The sequence below is a fragment of the Bubalus kerabau genome, chromosome 3 (genome assembly GCF_029407905.1).
Source record: "Bubalus kerabau isolate K-KA32 ecotype Philippines breed swamp buffalo chromosome 3, PCC_UOA_SB_1v2, whole genome shotgun sequence".
Lineage (NCBI taxonomy): Eukaryota > Metazoa > Chordata > Mammalia > Artiodactyla > Bovidae > Bubalus > Bubalus kerabau.
Genome location: NC_073626.1, coordinates 89,954,588 through 89,971,889, shown reverse-complemented (window position 1 = coordinate 89,971,889; position 17,302 = coordinate 89,954,588). Strand labels below are relative to the sequence as shown.

Here is a 17,302-nt window from a genome sequence, read left to right as displayed (position 1 = left end):
GCTCTAGGGTTGTACTATAGATTAGCTTTGGCTATTGAATAGTTTATCAGAGAAAAAATTTATAGTATTCACAACATACCCCTGTATCCAGATTTGGAGGAAATGAAACAGAGTATGTTTTTTTTCCAGACACTTTCTGCCCTTTACATGAGGTCCCCAAAAGGTTCAATTCGAAATGAAGTGTTTGAATTCTAACAGATTTCTGCCTTACTTGGGCTACTTTGGCACTGTGAGTTATCTGTAATGTCACTTTGAGTTTATCCATTTATTGTGTTACTTCACTTTCTTCACTTTTTCAGGCATCTATGTTCAAACTCTTTAGCTGCTGGCCTGCAAGTGGTGCCTTTTATTTTTACTTATTTTTTTGTATAGCATGCTGGTGTTTAATATGATGCCTCCCACAATATGGATAGTCAATAAGTAATTTTCTAATAAACTCTTGACTGTTGACTTTTTGCATGGTCAGATAACATATGAAAAGTAATTAACACAGTGCCAGGTGTGTGATAGATACAAAAATGGAAGAATAAGATATAAAAAGAGGTGAAATAATTAGACCTTTTTCTTCAGTGAAAAACATTTAATTATAATTATTGAAAGAGCATAACTTCGTTGGTCAAGCTCCTGAATAAAGCCCAGTGCTGACTTACTGGCTGGAGGACTTTCGGCCCAAGGCTGTCTCATAAACTTGTGGGTGGATTGAACAAGGCTAAGGATAAAGACTTCATTCTGCCTTGGTAGCTATTCTGGGAAGGAGAAAAGCAGAACTGAAAACAACACTGAGATACATCAGAGGTGGTGCTGTACCCCATAAAAGGGTCTCCTGAGTATCAAATGTTTCATCAGGTGATTTATTTTGCCAAATGCTGTCAGTCTGTTCCCGTGTGTGTGTGTGTGTGTGTGTGCGCGCGCACTCTTGTGCATTTGTTTGGAGGGAAGACTGGGAAAGAAGGTAAGAGGTGAGAGGAGACAGGACTTCCTTGGTGGTCCAGTAGCTAAGACTGTGCTGTCAATGCAGGGGGGCTGGATCTGATCCCTAATCAGGAAACTAGATCCCACATGCTGCAACTAAGACCCAGTGCAGTCAAATAAATAAATATTTAAGGAAAAAAAAAAACAAACAAACTGATGGCTCTGAATGTTGACTTCCCATATGGGGTGAACAGAGAAAGCACCTAGAATTCCTCCTACAGTTTAGACCTGCATATGAAGGGTCTCTAGATAAAACCAGGGCATCAGTTGTTCTGTTTCCTGGTCTTCAATGGATATTTTTAAAGGCAATGACCTCGGGAGAAAAGCAAGTAACTAGCTCGGTGGGTATAGTTTCTCATGGAACCACTGAAGAGTTCTGCCTTGCTTCTATCTTCTGCCTGGAAGAGTCAGTCTCCAAGCTCTCACTGTCCTCCTGGCATTGATAGTGACACTGAGGTCACTTCTGATGTTAATACTTTTATCTCCTGCTACTCATCTGCAGCACGTTGCACATTGTATGGAGTGTGAAAAGGGCACAGTGTCTCTGTGTGGAGAAGACATCTGTGCACAGAGAAATCTAAATCTAAACAAACACAGACCAGAGAGGCAATAGAGAAGCATTTGAAAATCCTCTACAGTTTTACTTACTTTTGTTATTAAAAAAAAACCCACATGATACATACATTATGTTAAAAAATACTTCATATTTAAATAACATATTTCTTGCCTATTATAGGCACTTAGATAAAATATACATACAACTGAATATATTAGCATAGCTAGATAATAAATCTTCATGGAAAGATTTATTACTATTTGTTCCTCAAAAATCAATTTAAAAATAACATTGTATGGTTTAAATTCATCTAAATCAATAATTTAAATAATTTAATGTTCTATTGCATGGTACATTTTAGATTTTCACAAGTTACTGATTGTGGTTACATTTTATCATTCCAAGAGCCCTTATGTCAAAAAAGCAGTATGTTTCTGATAGAAAATTTCAATTTTACCTGCTTGTAATGGTTATAAGCGCAGGAGGACAGTAGTAACCACTGGAGGCATGGTCAAAGCTTCGAAGGACGGTGTCAATTTTGTAACAGAATTTACCATGTCTCTCCCATCCCTTAAACAAGGAAAAGGAAAATTAAAGACACAATTGATTTAGTTGAATAGTAAAATATTTTTCAGTGTACTCTCATTTACCTCTTTTTTCTCTGACCCACTCAAAACTTAAGACTTGAATGTTTGTCTTGATGTCTTTGATATCTTTCTAATGGTAAGGCCATTAGCTATAGCCACTTTTACATTTATTTAATTAATCTTAAAGCCTAATGAACTGATTTAAAATATTTATGCCAAATGGAAATAAAAGGACGTTCACGCGAGATTGCTTTCTCTCAAACACACACACACACACACACACACACAGTCTGTTCAGACTTATAGGATTTCATGTAATTATTTCCTGCAGCATGCCAAAAGTGAGACGTGTTGGCTTTGAGCACAAAATGCATAGATTTGAATTCTGGTTCCACTATCATGTGGCCTTATTTAATCCCTCCATGTCTCAGTTTTCCCCTCTGTAAATAGGGATAATAATAGTATCCATGGAGTTGTTCTGAGAATCAAAGGAAGACACTGTCAGCAGAAACCCTAGAATAGAGCCAGGAGCTCAGTATGAGCAAAGAGGACATATGATCTAGGTATGAGTGTACTGTATTTTTTTTCAAGTTTCTTGCATATTGCTTATTTCATGTTATCCTACTAAGATTCACTGAGATTAGGGACTCAAATAAAGTCAGACTAATGGATAAGCTGGTTTGGAATCTAATTTTGGTGCAATCCAGGATGGTCTTAACTGGGTCATCAAGCTTCCAAATAGATATTGGCTAAAATACTTTTTTGGTGAAGATTATTCCTAAATCAAATGGCTAAATCAACCCATTTACAGAGAAAGCAAACAAGCTTTGTCAAATGACAAATGTGTATGGCTCAGTCCTGGGAGTGAAGAAGGGTGGCTTATTCTTTAAAAGCATATGATATAGGAGACACAGATTCATTGCTGCTGCTGCTGCTGCTGCTGCTAAGTCGCTTCAGTCATGTCCGACTCTGTGCGACCCCATAGACGGCAGCCCACCAGGCTCCCCCGTCCCTGGGATTCTCCAGGCAAAAACACTGGAGTGGGTTGCCATTTCCTTCTCCAATGCATGAAAGTGAAAAGTGAAAGTGAAGTTGCTCAGTCGTGTCCAACTCTTAGCGACCCCATGGACCGCAGCCTATCAGGCTCCTCTGTCCATGGGGTTTTCCAGGCAAGAGTACTGGAGTGGGTTGCCATTGCCTTCTCCGACAGATTCATTAGACTTCTATATTTCAACCAAGCTATTTTAGTTATTTTTCTTCCAATATTATAAAATCACATCCCTTCTATCAATCTATTTTTATGTATTCACCAGTTTTAAAATACATTTCATTTTGTGTCACACCAATGCTTGCCAGATATTAACCATATATAAAATGATTCTGCCATAAAGGTCTCGATTTTGCATTAAATTAGGGAAAAATCTTATTTTAGAAATAAGCTATTTTAGTTCAAAACATTATTAAATGAGGTATGGATCACACAGCAGTGCCACATCTAGCCGGCCAGGATGTGCTCAGAACTCATTCCCTTAACTTCTCTTCTCAGTCTTCTCCGTGTGAGTAATTGACAGCGTCAGCCAGAGCCCCTCCATGGATCACTTCAGTGGGGGCAGGGAGGTTAGGCTGCTTTTGTATTTGGAAGGACAGGAGGAGGAAGGCTGACAATTTGACCTTTCTGACAAAGTCCTCCTTACTCATTAGTGGTTTTTAGATCATAGGCTGTTTAGAAAAATAAACAAACCAAAACACAACCAAGAACTGAACAGGCTCTAAGAAAATGGGAGGGGGGTGGAATGTGGCATAATAATAACCAGAAAAACAAAGGCTCTTTGCCACAAGCCTTTGTCCACACAATGAAAGTGGGAAGAATAATTGATTGTATTTGTGAATATCCTTTGTCCATGAGATGGCATTTCTTTTTAAATGAAATGATGATGTTGAGAATACTGAAACAATTGTTCTTATTACCAAGTCCCCTAAAAGTAACTCAGATGGGAATAAAAATCTCGTTAAATTTCTGCTATGAAATTATCAAGACTTATTTTATGAGTGATTTTGCATGCGCAGACTGTTGAGAGAATTGCATTAAAGCAATTAGCTAAAAGAAAAGAACTTTCAAATCTATATTTGTAGGTAGGTGCATAAAGAAATTAATTAAATTTTGCCATAAAATTTAAAAACTGGCTCTGAACTCATAATCCTTAAATAGTGGTAATGCTGGTCAGAAAGAGGAAAGCAGTGTATGAAAATTTAAATAGAACATCAGTTGTTTCTGCCAGGTAAGAAGTTAATTACTCTTTCAACACAAATTAAACAGTTGAGTTGCCTTGAAAGCCATTGTAAAACAGATTTTTTTCAATATTTCTAATCAGATAGAGATTAGAGATCAGCTATAACTAATTCAGGAATTGTAGTCATTAGGACAAATGTTTGGTCACATGTCAGTTATGGCACATGTATTGTTCAGCTAATGTATAAAGAGTGATTACTTATACATTGATTAATGAATTAAATGCAGTTTTTGGTGAGATGGGTCATCATTTAATTGGAATTGGATTAGAAGAGAAAATAATTAGAAGAGAACTGCATAAGAACCAGATTTGTGAACATTTTAAGATTCACAGAATAAAAATCTCAAATAGTTAAATTCAGAATTTTTAGGTGTGTGTGCATGTGAGAGAGAAACAGATACAGAGAGACACACAAAGAGAGAACACATGTGCTAAGGATACTGATAGGTAAATTTTTGGTACCTTACTACAGAATATTGAATGTACTTTAAGAAATTTAAAACAGAACATTTATTTTCTGTCTTTAAAGTTTAAACCTAAAGTATTAAGTATGTTTTTATTTTTTAAGTACTGAAAATAGTTCAAGTACCAAAAATAGTTTATTACTTAAAATAATAAAGTATTTTTATCTTTTTCCTAAATAATATACAGGGGGCTTCCCAAGTGGCACAGTGGTAAAGAATGCACCTGCCAATGCTGGAGACGCAAGAGACATGGGTTTGAGCCCTGGGTTGGAAGATCCCCTTGAGTAGGAAATGGCAACCCACTCCAGTATTCTTGCCTGGAAAATTCCATGGACAGAGGAGCCTGGTGAGCTATAGTTCGTGGGATTGCAAAAAGTCAGACACGACTGAGCACACACATAAATAATAATAAATGCATTCTATTATATATTAATAAATATGCTAATATTTATTAATAAATAACTATTTGTAATGTTTAAGATTATATTTTATAGTAAATAATATATTTTAATAATATAATGTGATGTATAATATTGTAATAATATATCGCAAACATACATTTCTCTTTGTTATTGTATTTTATTCAATTATTCAAGTTTAAGAAAAGTGAAGGCGGAAATGTGAGTGCAGAAGGTCACTCTGACTTAAAGGAATGCTTTTGCTTTCACTCTGATAGTCTTCATTGGAAGACAATGAAAGCCACGTGTGAGACAGGGCATCACAGGACAGCATTGTTTGTAAAGATGGTAGAACAAGATCATTTCCATTTCTTATCTCTAAAGAAAAGCTGTCTTGGGTGGAAGAGGATGCTAAGACAATCCTTCACAGAGCTGTAAATCCTTTGAGTGGTCCTAGCTGATAATTGTCTGATTTGTTGCAATAGCCCATTCAGAAAAAAAGGAGGGAAGGAAAGCAGGAAGGAAGGGAGAAAGGGGAAAGAGGAAAAAGGGAGCCAAGGCAGGAAAAAGAGATTCACTTTAATTTGATGGTGGATAAATAATTCTAGTTATGAAGTCCCTGCAGTGTTCACAGCTCTTACCTTTTGACAGCCTGATTCAGTGTCAGAAAGGACAAGGCCTGTTTTCTTACAAAGGTAAAAAAGTGTTTCTTCGCAATTTTTAACTTTCCAGTGTCCCTCCTAGGAGGAAAATGATACAGGATGAATGAATGCACTCCATTACTGATGATCATAGTCAGCATTAATTATTTTGGATTAAAATATGATTAATAATGCGTGTTTCAGCATGGCATAATGTGTTAGGATCTTGGGTTGATTCCCGACATATGAGAGGGAGATTTGACTTTTACATTAAGCTGATCTCAGTTTTTGTTTTGGGATAGGTAGTGATTCTCAGTCTTTTGTGTGCACCAAAATTACCTGGGTTATTAAAACACAGATGATTGGGATCCGTGTGTCTCATTCAGTAAGGTAAGTGGGACCTGAGAATTTGCATTTCTAACAAGTTTCTTGGTGATATTGATGCTGCTGGTCTGGGGTGGGGGGCACAATTTGAGAACCACTTGGATGAAACTAGCTCCCTGACCAAGTGATAATACTGCTGCTTCTCTCCAATCACTTCTAGGTGTTAAACTGAATGCTTTGGGGCTTCCCTGATGCTGGGGAAGTATCTGGAAAGCGCCATGAATAACTTTAGATAACATTATCATAGCTGAACTTCATGTTCAACCCCAGACACCCTTCTTCACGAATTTTCCTAAGCCCCACTCCATTTCCTCTTTTAATAATAGGCTGCTGCCTGCATGTCTTTTCTTAGTTCTACTAAAGGCTGTTCTCATATCCTTCATTAATAATGAAATACAATAATGCTAACTGATTAAAATTTTATTCTGTCAAGAGATTTTTTATTTTAACACCAATCAGACCTTTAGACTAAAACCACACAGTTGAAATTTTAGTGTCTCAGGCATGCAAGGATTTAGGTGAATAGACAGCTCTTCCATGACCCTCAGAAACATACCACGTAGGAGGTTGACACCTTAACCCATAAAAGCAGCTTTGTAGCTCATTCCCATGGAGTCTCCAGCAAACCATTCAGTTCTAAGATGGTGTCAGGCACACTGTAGTTGCTCAATAACTGTTTCATGGACAGATGAATGAATTGTTTCCTAGGCTCTCAGATTCAAATTGAGATATCAACCATGTTTAGGTAACTAGTTAATTATAATAATTACATTCATATTGAGCTCAACTTCAAAGAAATGAATGTTACTTTTTACGTATCTACTATTTTAGCAGCTACCAAGTTGCTAAAAGGGGGCCACAAAATACCACACTTACAGCAGCATGGTCCTGACACATCCAGTGATGTTAGAACCTATCTTTTCTCTCTTAAGAATAATCTCTCTGTCCAAATTGGCTCCTGTTCTGTGAATATGCTAAGTGAAATACTCACGTCTGTCAAATGAAAAAGGAGAATGTCAATAGGAAATTAAGGTCACCTTTAATTATATCGAAACTAAGAAACCAATAAAACCTCAAATACTATAGTGGCTTTCAGGAGAGTTAGACCCAAGCAAACACTTAGAGAGGTCACCGCCTCCACCAAGTGTGACCCTGAAGCACTGCCTGAGCACTATCGTTGTAACTGCATGTACTTGTGGCAGCCTTGAGAGTTACAACATGGAATGTGTCATAAGAATAAGTGCTTAGGCATTTCCTATGTTTGGCTGGCACAGTCACCTTGTCAAGCTACTTAAGTAACATTTAATAAACTGCTCAGATCCCAGTTACCTCCTAAAACTCCACCAGTGAGTTCAGCAGCCATCTGATCAAAGAGATTAAGTCTATTCTAAACCTACTTTGAAAAACACCGTCAAATAGCTTGAGATTAAATGAATTCTGTATAATCAGAGGTTTTAGATAAATGAGAGACTAGAGTAAGGATAAGTGTGATGTTAAGGTTACTGGGACCATTTCATTCATGTTGAGGAAAAGAACAAGATTTTCCATCAATTCACAATTTTCAGAGGTTACACACAGTGTTGAAATCCTTTTATGTTAAGAAGATAATGGAGTTTAAAAACCATCAGAGTAATTTCCTGGCTCCCTGGTTCTTCCCTTCATCTCACCCAAGTGATCAATGGTGCCACCATCCACCGAAACAGTGGGTGTTCAAGCCAAAACCTACCTGTCACCTCTACATCTATTTCAGCAACAATTCCTGTCTTACAGAGGATCCTTGAATCTGTCTTTTTGTCTCCACATTCACTACCCTAATTCAACCACAAGAAGAGCCTCCAAACCAGTCTTTCTTCTTCCATTTTATCTTTCTCCGATCAGTTCTCTGGGGCTTCCCTGGTAGCTCAGTCAGTAAAGAAACTGCAGTGCACGAGACCCGGGTTCAATCCCTGGGTCAGGAAGATCTCTTGGAGAAGGAAATGGAAACCCGCTGCAATATTCTTGCCTGGAGAACTCCATGGACAGAGGAACTCGACAGGCTACAGTCCACAGGGTCGCAAGAGGTGGACACGACTTAGTGACTAAACCACCAATCAGGTCTCTGTGGAGCAGCCACAGTTACTCTTAAAATGTAAACCATGGGGAGGGAGGTGGGAGGGGGGTTCAGGATGGGGAACACATGTATACCCATGCTGGATTCATGTCAATGTATGGCAAAACCAATACAATATTGTAAAGTAAAAAATAATTAAAACTGAAAAAAAAAAAAAAGAAAGAAAGAGTGTGATGTCAACTGAGGAGGTGAATCCACAAGCCAAAAAAAAAAAAAAAAAAATATATATATATATATATATATATATATGATACTTCAAACCAAAGACTGCAAAGACAGGGCTTAGGTATAGGCCACAAAATAAAATCAGTTATTTGTGAAATATTGTCATGAATCTACACTTATTTTAAATGTATTCAAATATTTGTATTTTCCAATAAAGTCTTTTTAATTTTGTAAAAAAAAAAAATGTAAATCAGATCATGCCTTCATCTCCATGAAGCCCTTTAGTGGGTCCTATCCCAGGCCTATAAGCCTCACATTTTCTCATTCTTCCTGCTCCATCCCCTACCACCTTCCACCATTCATACCGCCGTACTACCCAGGTCTCTGTTTTGATTACCAGACAAGGCAAGCCTTGGCCTGCCTTTGGGGTCTCCTGCCTGAAATGTTCTCCTGCTCTTCCAGAGACATTTTTGTTCTTCAGGTCCTATATTAAATGTCACCTCTTCAGAGAACTTTCATTGACTGTCCTGTCTGAAGAAGCTGTCCCGACCCAAATTCCTCATTCTCTTGACCCCTTGTCCTCAGAGCGATCATCACAACTGCAGCCAGCGTGTGCTTTCAGTGTGTGTGTGTTTTCCTGCCTAGTGTGGAAGCCCCAGGGGGAGGAGGCGCTGTGTCTGTGTTCGTCTCTGCCACAACCCACGTCCCTGGCCCAGGTGGCTCTCAATACAAGTTCAGCAAAGTGAGCATGGAACGAGTCAACTTACAGATTGCTCTGCTGAGACACACAACTGGCTTCTATTTGGAAAAATGTGGGGCTCAAGTGTGTGCCAGTTAGTAAAGGTGACCGAGGAGCCATTAGACCACTCGAAGGAAACTGGAATTTTATGGCTGCTCAAACCAATCCATGTTTCTGATGCATTTTCTGCAAGAGATTAACGTAAATTACTTACAAGAATCCTAGTATCTGCAAAGACAGTAACACAGAGGGGCTGTTACCAATATATACCACTTTGCATGTGATTGCTCCTTTGTTTCTTCATGGAATGAAACCTGTTTAAAGTTTTGCTATAAAAAACCTGCTTAAACTTTTCTCCCATTCCTCTATCCATATCTGCTCAATATAGGTTTATGAGTGAGGCAGACTGACAGCGAAAGTCATGCAAGGACAAAGCTTGAGCTAGCCAGATTCCTGGAACACTAGTTTGTTTGTGCTACAGTATGGAAAGTAAGTCTGAAAAGTCTTGTTTTTCTTATACTCTAAAAAGAGAAAATAGGAAGGTTGGTTGAATTAAGAAAAGGCACTTAAAAAAATAAAACTTTTAATAATGTCTAGCTTTACTTTTTTTTTTTTCCTTTTGACCAGGAAAAAAGAAAAAGAGCAGAAACTCTTAGAAGCATTGAATGGGAGAAATGAGGTGTCTGGAAAAGTAAATAAAATAAAGCTTGCCAGTCTAGGTGGGTTGAAGAGACCATTGGTGGCTGGGAGAGTGTCCAGTGACTTGTTGAGATGGAGGCAGCCACAGGATTCTTTCAATCCCAGTGCAGAGTGAGGAACAATGACAGAAAGAGTTTGGTTTTCACTCCAAACTAAAAGCTAACAGTAAAACGGCCATAAAAGTAGATGCTGAGGATTCTTTCCACTAAAAACAATTTACTCGAAGCCAATGATTTCAATGATTTTGCTAGGAACTTCCTTTCTTGCTTGGATTACATGGCCACAGCGCATTACTGCTATCTAGTACCCACTATACTAAGTTACAGGTTCAAGGTTTTTAAATTAGAAGTTTCAGGAAATCACCTTTCCTCTTTAAAGAAAACCCCCAAGCCCCTATCATCAAATTTATCTGGCATATGTGAGGTATTACAGAGTTTATTAATATGTATTATGTAAAAATTGAATGAATTTGCATGCCTGGATATTATTTGGAAATTTCAGATGTATGTGCCATAAAGAATCACTTTAAAATAGTTTAATTTCTTGTCAACTTTACTAATAAAGAGAGTTACTATGTATATACCTCTTAAACCAAAGACACCTGGCACTCACCATCTCCAAGGAGGGTTACAAGAAATTCCACTTCTGCTAACGAAGTTATGTCTGTTAATACACTGTTGTTGGACTGGCAAGACTGCAAAGCCTCATTCCAGGTCTTTTTTTCTTTCTGCAGTTTATAGCAATTACGATTGTGGGGATTCCAGCCAGGCTCACAGTGGGTAGCATAGTATTTCCAAGCATCATTTTCTTTTTGAACCAACAAAAAAACAATGTCACTTTCCACAATTATTTTGACATTACTTATTACCCACAATATAAATCACCATCAATATGTGATTATTTTTTAAACTTGAAAAACAGAAGCATATGATACAATAACATATAAACGATATCCTTCTAGGTCTTCAGACTTGAGAGGGATCCCAACTGTGATCTAGATCTAGGGTCTAATGGACCTCAGTGCTTTATTTTCCAGATGAGCTAAGGCACAAAGAGGTTAAGCAGACTTGGTAAGATATTACAGCCTAAACGAGAGTCAGAATACCCTGACTCTTGCTTAGGTTGTATGATAAATATCATATTCTAACACATATATATGGAATCTAGAAAAACGGTACTGAAGAATTTATTTATATGGCAGCAATGGAGAAACAGACATAGAAAACAGACTTATGGACATTGGGAGAGGGGAGGAGAGGGTGAGATGTATGGAAAGAGTAACATGGAAACTTACATTACTATATATAAAATAGATAGCCAAGGAGTATTTGCTGTATGGCTCAGGAAACTCAAACAGGGACTCTGTATCAACCAAGAGGGGTGGGATGGGGAGGGAGATCGGGGGGAGATTCAAAACAGAGGGGATATATGTATACCTATGGCTGATTCATGCTGAGGTTTGACAGAAAACAACAAAATTCTGTAAAGCAATTATCCTTCAATATAAAAAATAATTAAATTAAAAATATATAAAATTTAGCAGTTGGAGCTGCCATTTAAGTCTTTTTACACTGAAAGAGGAGTATTATGAAACACAAATGGCTTTCAAAGGATTTTATATACAGTACTGGGTGAGGGGATAGATATTTATTCTCAGCTGAAAAGAATTCAAAATTCTCTGGCCACTTTCTCTAGAGCAGAGATAATAGCTTTCATTTTGAGGGTCAGTCTGAGTGCCTCTGGGGTCTCTCTGGGCTCAGATGGACTCTGGGTTCGACTTACAGGAGAAGAATGCCACGATGCTTTGACACTGGCAGGGAAGGCAGCTGTGTATGTGCACATTTTGACCATCTTGTTCCAGGAGCTTGTCCCCAGGCTGATGACGGCATTTTTACTTTATTACCTACAACTGCTTCCTTTGTGGCTCAGCGGGTAAAGAATCTGCCCGCAATGTGGGAGACCTGGATTTGATCCCTAGGTTGGGAAGACACCCTGGAGAAAAGAAAGGCTACGCACTCCAGTAGTCTGGCCTGGAGAATTCCATGGACTGTACAGTCCATGGGGTTGCAAAGAGTTGGACATGACTGAATGACTTTCACTTCACATTACCTACAACCGGGTGCTTCCCTTCAGCACTAACTTAGAAACAACTTCACTGCTAATTTAGGAAACAAGACATTCTTTCAAAATTGCTTATAGGTCTCTAACAGAGATTAGAATCACAGTGGAAGAATGTTAGAAACATTTAGGTAGATCAATAATATCAACCTAAAAACATAATCACAGAACCCCTTTTAAAAAATGAACCTATCTCTCTCTCTCTCTCTCACTATCTCCATGCCCCCGCCAACTCACCCCCCCCACACTCCCCACCCCCCTCCTCCCGCCACCGCCACCTCCGCGCACTCCTCCACTCTTTTCTCTTTGAGTCTTTGGGTTGGCATGCCCTCCCACTTCGAGGATGGATTCTCCTGCTATCTTCTAAATAAAATGGAGCTGTAACACTGATTTGCCTAAGAGCTGTAGCATGGTTTGTCCAAGACCCGAGAGCTGTGACGCGCCGAGGGCTTTAATGTCCGGCGCTCCAAATCTTTGTTGTAACGAGACAAAGAACCAAGGAACACACACTCTTGTGACAGGAAACTTTTCCTTGTATGCTCATATTCTGCCTTCCCCCAGGAGGTGTCCCGTCTGCTGTGAAATTCTTGACCCCCTCGAAATTGTCAGGCTAGAAGGAGGGGGATACATAAGTGAGCATGAATTGGCTTTTCCGGAGAAGGCCTGGGACATGGGATATTTAACCCATCTATGTTTTCATCCGCACCTGATCAAGCCCACCAAGGCAGAACGGACTTTAAGGGAGAAATAGTCTTGGACCACGTGGTGTTCTGGTTCGGCCTTGCTGACCGGCAGGTGAAGACACACCGATCCCCCTTCTCCCTCTGGGATCTGGCAGGATTTGGACAAGGATGACCTTCCCCTCCCCCATACTGGATGATGATGCACCCACCGGCCCTGTGCTCCACCAGGACCGGAGGCCACCTTAATGCCCGATCCAGGGCCAGGTGAAGTTCCTACAGCAGCCACGGTTCCTCCGCCAGCTCTCCTGGAGGTCGTAGAGCCGCCACCTCGGCGGGCTCCAATCCTGGTGGCAGAAGCCTCTGGACAACACTTCCAGGATCTGGCTCCAGCCAAACCGCCCAAGTTATACCCTTCTCTCCCGGTGAGTACTGACAGGCAGGGGAGGGAGACCTTGGAATTAAGCAGAGACTGCGCTCTGCCAGAGAGCCGGAAGGAACGAAAGAGAACAGAGAAGAGATTTGCAATGCTAGCTGCTGCTCTGGGAAAGTCTATCTCGGGCCCTCTGGAAAATCTCCTCTGCCCCAGAGACAGGACAGTCCTTCAACCGGTCCTAACGGAGGCCCTGGGCCCCGTTACAGCCAAACCAATGTGCCCGGTGCTGAGGTTTTGCCCACTGGAAGAATAAATGCCCTAAGGCAAGGAAGGAAGAGGAAGCTCCCGCAGTTGTGGGGCTTGCTGACTTGGAAATTAAATAGGGCTGGGGGGCTCAGAGATATCAGGTCCCTGAGAGCCCATGATAACCTTAAAAGTGGGGGACCAAAACATTGACTTCATGGTGGATACAGGAACAGAACTGTCAGTAGTAACAAAACCTGTGGCACCACTGTCCAAAAAGACTACTTCTGTAACTGGGGTATCAGGAGAAGAGATGATTAAATCGTTTTGCCAGCCCAGAAAATGTCAGATGGTGGGGGGGGCACCAAGTGATTCATGAATTCCTCTACATTTCTGAGTGCCCAGTACCCGTGTTGGGAAGAGACCTGCTCTCCAAACTAGGAGCACAAGTGACTTTCTCCCCTGAGGAGAGGCCCACCTTCCAGATGAACACTATGACTTATTTGCTCTCTCTCTCAATACCACCCCAAGATGAGTGGAGGTTGCATGAGCCTCCGAAGGAAGAACTGGGTGGGCCAGAAGAGCATGAGAGAGAGCTAATTTGATTATTCTCTGAGGTCTGGGCAGAAGACAACCCTCCCTCCCCCCAGGCTGGCTAAACATCAAGCCCCAGTGATAATAGAACTCAAACCAGGCACCATCCCAGTTAGAAAGCGCCAGTACCCACTACCGATACAGGCCTGGGCCGGCATACTGCCCCACATCAATAGATTGAAACAAGCAGGTATTCTAGTAGAGTGCCAGTCGGCTTGGAATACTCCGATCCTGCCAGTCAAAAAGGAAGAAGGACAGGACTATAGGCCTGTACAAGATCTCAGGCTAGTCAACTAGGCTACTGTGATTTTACACCCCACTGTTCCAAACCTCTATACCTTACTTAACCTCCTCCTGCCGAGGACTAAAGTTTATACTTGCCTAGATCTCAAGGATGCCTTCTGCATACGCCTCGCCCCAGCGTTACAGCCCATCTTTGCCTTTGAATGGGAAGATCCAGTCAAGGGCATCAAACAATAGCTCACCTGAACTCCCCCACAAGGGTTTAAGAACTCCCCAGCCATCTTTGGGGAAGCCTTGGCTTCTGACCTGGACTCATTCCATCCAAAAGAGTATGGATGTTGGCTCCTACAATACATGGATGACCTGCTGCTGGCTGCCGAGACCAAAGAAAAATGTTGGGAAGGGACAAAAACACTGCTCCAGCTGCTGATGGAAGCAGGTTGCTGCTGCTAAGCCACTTCAGTCGAGTCTGACTCTGTGCGACCCCATAGACGGCAGCCCACCAGGCTCCCCTGTCCCTGGGATTCTCCAGGTAATAACACTGGAGTGGGTTACTGGGTGTCAAAGAAGAAGGCACAGATCTGCAAGGAGGAGGTAAGGTATCTGGGGTTTGTTTTAAAGAAGGACACAAGGTTCCAGATCCTAGTTGGGTCCTATATACTGATGGCACTAGCCTGATAAAACAAGGACAACGGCTGTCAGGTTAGCCAAAGCAGAAGGGGCCATCAAGACTGAAAAGGGATGGTGGGAATTGCCAAGTGGCAAATTATTGGTACCAGAGGAGCTGGCACACACTCTGGTAAGCCAAACACACCAAGCGACCCACCTAGGCCATGCTATCTGCTCACAGGTTAATGCTGCCTCTCGGCACAGACAAAAGCCTCTGGGTATTCAGCTGAAAGGCACGTTGCCCTTTGAACACCTGGGAGTGGACTTCACTGAAATGAAACCTCACAGACATTACCATTACCTGCTGGTCATAGTATGTACATTCTTGGGATGGGTAGAAGCTTTTCCTATCTGGACTGAAAGAACATCAGAAGTAGCCCAGTGACTGCTTAGGGAAATAGTTCCCAGATTTGGATTTCCTACCAGCATTGGATCAGACAATGGTCCGGCTTTTGTAGCGGACTTAGTACAACAAGTAAACAAAAGTTTAAACATCAAATGGAAACTGCACACTGCATATAGGCCCAGAGTTCTGAGATGGTGGAATGAACCAACCGGACACTTAAAGAGACTCTCCAAGTGGATCATAGAGACTTGCTTCCGACGGCTCTGCTCAGACTCAGGATGACCCCACAGTCCCAAGGCTATTCTCCATACAAAATTGTGTATGGGAGGCCCCCTCCCATAATAAAAGAGATGTCAACAAATTTACCTCAGGTAAGGGGGGGATAGGATTTTGCAGCAGATGGAACTGGGTAAGGTAATAAATTGGGTAACTAAGTTTGTACAAGAAAGGGTGCCGTTCCCCTTTGGGGAACAGATTCATGAGATTACGCTTGGTGACCAAGTATGGGTCAAAGATTGGAAACATGATTTACTAGCCCCTTGGTGAAAGGGCCCTTATACTGTTATTCTAACTACCTCTACTGCAGTTAAAGTTACAGGTATTGCCCTGTGGATCCATCATACGAGGGTGAAGAGAACATACCACGTAGACCCAAAAAACACTGAATGGACTGCAGAGAGGGACCCTGCTGACCCTCGAGAGACTAAGACCATCCTTAAGAAGAAGGAAAAAAAAGATCCTGGACGAGCCCCTTCAGGATGAAGCCGCACAATCAACTCCTGCTGCTTGGCCTCATCAACGTGCACATTCCTACGCCATCCTCCACAATACCTCCAACTGTTGGGTATGTGGGGCTATGCCTCTGTCTGTGATGGATGGACTTCCCTGGTGGCTGTCACTGCTCCGCCAAGGAGATTTTAAACCACTCTGCTCTTCTCTGGGACACAATCATAATCTCTCCCTGGTCTCTGGGGGTAAGCCAGACCTACAGTCAATAGACTCAGGTCATAGGGTTACATTTGATATAAATGCCAATGCAACAAAAGCCTAACCTACAACAACCCCCGGTAAATCTATCTTATTTACATGCTAGTTGGACAAGATCTGTGTTTCAATAGTATTGCTGCCTTATTCATACCCTCTATAAGGACAACAGACATTACAATTAAAGTAGAGGCCTTGACTAATTTCACAAAACAGGCCCTCCTAGATAGAAAAAAAGCCATCCAAGCCTTAAATGAAGAGCAAATCCAAATGAGAAAAGCGGTAATTCAAAATAGAATGGCTCTGGACATACTCACAGCTGCTCAAGGAGGGACCTGGGCTATAATTAAGGTTGAATGTTGTGTATACATTCCTGACTTATCTGGCAATGTATCAACTGCTTTAGATGACATGAAAAACCAGGTAAAAGCAATGTCAAATGAAAACATTCCTTTCTGGACTTTGGTCCTATCTTGGGTGAAGGGCGATTGGTGGAAAACTATATTTACCATTGTTATAGCTGCCTTGAGAGTTCTGCTTTGTGGACCCTGGATTTTACAATGTATTCAATATATCCTTATGAATGATGCTCATAATATGAGTTAAGAGCATCAGGAGAGGGGAATGAAGGAGGAAACAGACAGAGCTGGACTCCATCTTAGGCCAGGCTGTGAACATTAGGCTACATGAATGGTCACCCTCCCAATGGACTCTGAACTTTGTGCCCTGTGTCTATAGAAATGACATACCAATGGAAAACCAGAACCCCGGATAAAAGAGCCTCAGGACTCGTACTTGGACTCTCCGTTGCCTAAAAGAATATGCTAATTATCTCTGTAACAGAACAAAGTGGTAAATTCCATTATGCTTATCGGGATATGACCACAGGCCTATTGATAATTGTCCACTGTCAACTACCTAGGCTTTAGGCATATGAATCATGGGTTAACTTTGTATCTTTCTTTTCCTTTGTTCAGACTAGTTTCAGGGAATTTGGGGAGGTGGGTTTGGGCACGTACACTTAGGGTATATAAGGTTTTCAC

The 17,302-nt window shown here is 41.1% G+C and overlaps 1 protein-coding gene across 2 annotated transcripts in view; it reads right to left on the bottom strand.

Annotated features, from left to right (window-relative positions):
• PLA2R1 (phospholipase A2 receptor 1) overlaps positions 1-17,302 on the bottom strand; it is a 139,096-nt gene that overhangs the window by 77,271 nt on the left and 44,523 nt on the right. For both annotated transcript variants that reach the window (XM_055572447.1, XM_055572446.1), the window contains exons 7-10: positions 10,619-10,813; positions 9,336-9,493; positions 5,910-6,008; positions 1,986-2,098 (exon numbers count right to left, since the gene is read on the bottom strand). In XM_055572447.1, the coding sequence (XP_055428422.1) occupies positions 1,986-2,098; positions 5,910-6,008; positions 9,336-9,493; positions 10,619-10,813 (565 nt within the window). The remainder of the gene's footprint in view (positions 1-1,985; positions 2,099-5,909; positions 6,009-9,335; positions 9,494-10,618; positions 10,814-17,302) is intronic.